Source organism: Mustela putorius, unplaced genomic scaffold (assembly GCF_011764305.1).
Source record: "Mustela putorius furo isolate JIRA1106 unplaced genomic scaffold, ASM1176430v1.1 tig00003914_pilon_pilon_pilon, whole genome shotgun sequence".
NCBI classification, from domain to species: domain Eukaryota; kingdom Metazoa; phylum Chordata; class Mammalia; order Carnivora; family Mustelidae; genus Mustela; species Mustela putorius.
The window spans coordinates 576,307-582,653 of NW_025422061.1; the positions used below are offsets into that span (position 1 = coordinate 576,307).

A 6,347-nucleotide genomic window follows, 5' to 3' on the forward strand; every position below is an offset into this window, starting at 1 on the left:
CAGGCATGGAAAATGGGATAAGGAGAGGTAAATGAATATTTGATAAGTTGATGGTAAAATGTATCTTGCTCCTTAAGAAACAGGATCAGGGGAAATCAAGTAATTATCACATTTTTTTTCCTGTAGTTGTTTTTCCACTGAAGCCACTGAATATTCTAACCTTGGTGACATTATAACAATTAGAATTAGTATTTTATTTTTCTTTTCTTTTCTAGAGACAAAACGTTATGTAAGGGACTTCTATTGTTTTTTTTTTTTAAACCCTCTTGCAGTCCTTTTTATCTACTTTTCACATTTCAACACCTGTTTTTTAGATTGCTTTGTTAACTATCCTTGTTAAACAAATGTGACACATGATAGTTATCATTTTATATATACCTGTTTTACTGTATTTTATACAGAAAACAGTATGTTGAAATAATAGTACACTCTAATTTCAGTTATCTTTTTATCATTTCAAAAATTTCCTATTTCTCATACTTCATATTTTCCAAGTACAGTTATCAAAAGTTTTTACTTACATGATCAAGGCAAAATTTAAAAGGGACAATAATTTAAAGTTTAGTTAGTAATACACTCTTCTCATGAGTACCTAGTTTTATATATGAAAGTCAAGGACTTCTCAAACTCAACACACACACACACACACACACACACAATAATCCAATCATGAAGTGTATAGAAGTTATGAACACACACTTCGCCAAAGAAGGCATATAAATGGATAATACATAAAAAAAAATGTTCAACAACCCTTGTCATCATGGAAATACATATAAAAATCACAATGAGATACCACTTTATACCAGATGGCCAAAATTAACAAGACAGTAAACAGAAAATGTTGGCAAGGATGTGGGGTAAGATGAACCTTCTTAAATTGTTGATGAGAATGCACGTTGATACAGTTACTCTGGAAACAGAACAGAAGTTACTAAAAAAATTAAAAATAGAGTTACACTATGACCCAGAATTTTCACTATTAGGTATTTATTCCAAAGAAACAGATGTAGTGAAAAGAAGGGGAACATGCTCCCCAATGTTCATAGCAGTGATGTTCAAAATAGCCAAACTGTGAAAGGAGATGAGCTGCCCTTCCATTGATGAATTGATACAGAATATCTGGTTCATATATACAACACAATATTACTCAGACTTCAGAAAGGATGAATACCTACTATTTGCATCAACATGGAAGGAATTGTACCGGATCATGCTAAGTGAAATAAGTCTAGTAGAGAAAGATAATTATCATATGGTTTTACTCATATGTGGATTATAAGGAATAGGGCAGAGGACCATAGCTGAGGGGAAGGAAAACTGAATGGGAAGAAATCAGAGAGGGAGACAAACCATAAAACACTCTGGACTCTGAAAACTATCTGAGAGTTACAGAAGTGGGGGTATTGTAGTAACAAGGTGTTACTACTTGTTAATACCAGGTGGGTATTAAGGAGGGCATGTGATGTGAGAACCACTGGGTATTAAACACAACTCGAAAATCATTGGACAATACATCAAAAGCTAATGATGTACTATATGACAGTTAATTAAATTTAAATAAAAAAAGAAAAGTAAGGTGTTAAACAGGGCACAAATTGCATGGAACACTGGGTGTTATAGATAAACAATGAATCTTGGAACACTGCAACCAGAAACTAATGATATACTGTCTAGTGACTAACATAACATAATAAAAAATAACAATAATTTTTTTTAAATGAAAAGAAGAAAGTGAAGGACAAATCTAACTCAGTGTACACATTTTTTCCCCCTGAAAGAGTCTGGTGTACTTATATTGAGAACTCCATTTCCAATCATATATTGAAAAAGTAGAACAAGTATATGCAGCTTTTTTTTCTTCCCCTTCAGTTTTTTTTTTTTTTCTCTCCTATATCAAGGAACGTTTTCCTTTTCCCTCCATATTCTTAACTGGGGAGATAAGAAGATAATTTAGAGTTCTGTTTTATTAAGATCTGTTCATTTTCCCTTCCACTTCTTCAGCAGAGTTTCTCTTACTTCCTTGTTACGGAGAGTGTAGATGAAGGGGTTTAGAACAGGAGTCACCACGGTGTTCAGGACATGCACGGCTTTGGTCAGATCCAAGGCCTCTTTGATTGAGAGGCGGACATGAAGAAAGATCGTAGACCCATACCAGATGAGCACCACAGTGAGATGTGAGGAGCATGTGGAAAATGCTTTGCTCCTGCCACTGGCTGAAGGGATCCTGAGAATGGTGCTGATGATGAAGATGTAGGAAACCAGGGTGATGAGGCATGAACTCAGTATGACCACTGAAGCAATCACAAAGGCAACGATTTCCACTGCCTGTGTGCTGGTGCAAGCTAGGGTGATCCAGGGTGCAATGTCACAGAAGAAGTGGTTGATTGTGCGAGGGCCACAGAAGGACAGGGTGCTTATGAGGGCTGTGGGCACTGCAATAGCCATAAAACCACACAGCCAGGATGCTAGGGCTAGCTGTGCTGAGAGCAGGCTGCTCATGATGGCCCCATAGTGTAGAGGATAGCAGATGGCCAGATAGCGGTCATAAGCCATGGCTGCTAGTAGGAAATACTCTGTGCAGCCCAGTGAGAAAACAAGGTACATCTGCAAAAGGCAGCCAGTAAATGATATGGTTTGACTTCTCCCCAGAAGGATGGCCAGGGCTTTGGGGACAGCAGCTGTGGTATACCAAATTTCCAAGAAAGAAAGATTGCTCAAAAAGAAGTACATAGGGGTATGTAGCTGGTGGGAGGTAGTAACCAACATCAAAATAGTCATGTTACCACTCACTGTGAGGATGTACATCACCAGAAAAAGCATAAAAAGAGAGAGCTGAAGGACCTGGGACCCTGGAAATCCAAGGAGGAGAAAATCCTGGCGGAGAGTTGCATTGTCTGGGCCCATTGAAGACATATTGAGGCATACTGGTAAACAGAGGCCACACACTGAGGCTTTTGATCCAAACACACAGTCCTAGAGTAATAAAAAGGATTCATGAGTATGCTTCAGTAACTGAATGTAGACTGACAGTCTAACATATGTTGGGTGCCTGTTCTGTATTTGGTTAATATCAAGTAATTTAATAATATGGAGATATATGTGCTATTTATTAGCAGTTGGTGGTTGAAGAGACTTACGTGTGAAGCATTTTAGCATTTTTGCAAAGATTGCACGCATTGTTACACTTCGGATATAAGATTAAAACCCAATCTTTTGACCTGCATCATCCTTTTCTGGACATGCTCAAGCACAACCACAAATTACACCAAACACACAAAAGGATAAGTGCTTCATGTTGACACAATTCATTAATTTGTAACTAGATTCTTTCTGGCTGGTCATTAAATGAAAATATGTATTTTTCTTTTATTTTTGTCTTGTGTCTCAAACGTAGGTTCTAGTCACTTTCACGTTTGACACAGCTTTTGAGCTGGTCTTCTAATTTTAAACTCTGACCTTAAAAATAATGTTCAGAAATAAACAATAAAATGTTTTAAATTATTGTAAATTTAATTTTGTCTTCTCTGACCTTGAAAATTTCATGTTTAAACTTATTAATGTGATACCTTCTTTTACACTAAAAGTTTTTCCATATTGGACAAGGCATTTAAGGCAACTGCTTCCTGCCTCTAAGACATCTTGATACTTATTTGGACTGATTATACTGAGAACAGCCTAAAAGCAAAAAATTACTTTGAAACTAGTTATTTTCTGAAAAAGAATTATTTAAATTCCAGTTAACAGAGTGTGATATTAGTTTCAGGTGTAGCATTTAGTGATTCCATACTTTCATACAACATCTGGTGCTCATGACAAGTGCAGTCCTTAATTCCCAGAAAAATAACAATGGTGGTGATCATTTTTACTGTATAGTAAATAATATTAGTTAAGTCATTTTTTATTTAAGATATACAAAATATTTTTCTCTTTAAGATAATCACTTTTCACTTATGTTAACCATTAAATAAATTACTTTAAACTGTATAATCTATTTCTGAATGCTTCTTTTTAAGAAGAGAATCTATAAATTAGAAGATAAATTGGCAGCCCTTACTGTCAAACATGCAGGTGACTAAAACTTACACTTGAGAAGGAAAATCTGAACAAAGTCCAAGTAGACTGTGGCATCTTTAGTCTTTACATTCCCTAATGAAAGAATGTCCCTTTTCCTCATTTAATATGACGAAATTTTACACTTTTACACCCTCCAAAAGAAATATTAATTTCACAAATCTTAGCAGATTAATTACATGTATCTAAAGTCAACAAGAATATTTATACTACAAGTGGGTCTACAAAGAAAATGGGTCCATAATTTAGGTGTACCTCATTTATGGCAGAATGGGACTTCAAAGTCCTCTAGAGCAGTAATCCCAAATTCCAATGGATGTGTGGATTACTTGAGGGTGATATCAAAATATACATTCTAATTCAGTCATCTTGGGTCAGCCCTGTGATTCTTCATTGCACACAAACTTACAGAAAGCATCACTTACTGAGGACTCTAATCTGAGCAGAATCTAGTATATATGGAATATGAAGAACAGGGTGATCACATGACTCTCTCCTGTTTATTAAGTATTAAAGTATCTAGATTTAATTAATTATTCTAATAAAGAAAATAATCATATCTTAAATTAGAATTTAAAGATGAGACAGTTCATTGAGAAATATAGAGAAAAGTTTCTCATCAGCAAATACACTACATAATGATTTTCACATATTTCTTAAAGTTATTATATCCTATATAATACCCACCACCAGGTATTATGGAGGACATGTGTTGCATGGAGCACTGGGTGTGGTGCATAAACAATGAATTCTGGAACACCGAAAAGAAATTTTAAAAGGTTTTTATATCCACCATCTGTATCATTCATATCCAATCAATATATGTAAGAATTTTTCTTGATCAAAGAACTTATGGACATTGTTAATATCTTAGATATGTAACTAAAAATGTAGTCAAGAAGCTGACATATAGAGATAAATTTACAAAACAGCAACAGTAGCCAACGTACAGTGAAGGCTTTCTTGGAAGTCATTAACTTATTATCTAACATTATCTTTGTAAATTGTATTACTTTGATTCTATTATTATTATACCAATTTTATATATGAGTAAACTGAAAAACATGGAAGCTAGAGAAGCTATCCCAGGTGGAGTTGGGACTGTAAGTTCTGTGACTTCAACAGCAGAGCCTTAGATGTAGTAGCTGTTGCTTTCAGAGACTGTTTTTAAATAGGTCTCTATGGTATCTGAAAGGTTCAAATAAATTATATTTTTATTTATATTCAAATAGAATCATTGGTCAATAGTATTCTAAAATATATTAGTATGAAATAATTTTATCTTAAATTAGTAGGTAATGTCAATAAAATAATTATATTATTTTCAATTTTCAAAATTTAAAAATCAAATTGTGATCGCTACAGATTAGAGAATAAACTGAACGTCATCACCATATTACAAAATGGCACTATCAGATTTGGTTTCAAATTATATTGCTGAATGTGTCAGATATCATGAACTAACAATACTTAATTGAATGTGGTGATTATGCCCCACATTTTAAAATTTGCTTATATTGCTGTATATTTGAGTATTCTTAGTACTGATTCTAAATAGGAAAACTAAGGGGACTATTGGCAAATGACAAAGTTTATACAATCTAAGATAAATAGTTTTTGATTCACTGTTTTTAAATAAATAACTTCTTGAGTTTTCCAATTAACTAACCAGTTTATTCTTTTTTAAAAAAGAATTTGAGTTTTTAACAATTTAATGACAGTTTAAAAAGAATTTTAATTTCTTACATTTGAAAAAATGATTTTGAATCCTATAAAAACAATTGGTTTTCACACAAAAATGCAATATTTAGCAAAAATAACTTCATTTACATCGTTTCTGAGTAACAGGAAATTTTAGTTATTAATTAAGTCCTATGATGGTTATATATTGTGGAACAAATCTGTGATAACAAATTCACCCATTCAGTGACCAGGTATTGGACAGAACACAGGAAGTACAGAATAACCCCATTCACTTACCCAGTCACAATTCTTTTTGGTGTATATATATAAAATCTCTAAACTCTGTCTTTGTACCTTATATTTTCCCTGCTTTTTTATTCCATAATATTATCAATTTTAAAATACTGTATTTCTATTGCAATCTTTTTATCTCCCTTCTTCTTTTTCATTTTGTTATCTTAAAATTTTCACAATTTTCTCTCATTATTCAGTACTGTTTGAAGAGCTCAATCTTCCACAGCTTTTGAAATTTGTTCTTAGTCTATGTTATTTTTTCCTTTCCTTCTGATCCAATCCTGTCTTAGATACAT

The 6,347-nt window shown here is 33.4% G+C and overlaps 1 protein-coding gene across 1 annotated transcript; it reads right to left on the reverse strand.

Moving 5' to 3' along the window:
• Positions 1–1,980: 1,980 nt before the first annotated feature.
• LOC101693394 (olfactory receptor 6F1) lies at positions 1,981–2,916 on the reverse strand. The gene has a single exon (XM_004781394.1). It carries the CDS (start codon positions 2,914–2,916, stop codon positions 1,981–1,983), a length of 936 nt encoding a protein of 311 aa, XP_004781451.1.
• Between the last annotated feature and the right edge of the window lie 3,431 nt (positions 2,917–6,347).

What these genes read in the sequence shown, in the direction of transcription:
- LOC101693394 (XM_004781394.1), bottom strand. Translation starts at nt 2,916, where the DNA reads ATGTCTTCAATGGGCCCAGACAATGCAACTCTCCGCCAGGATTTTCTC.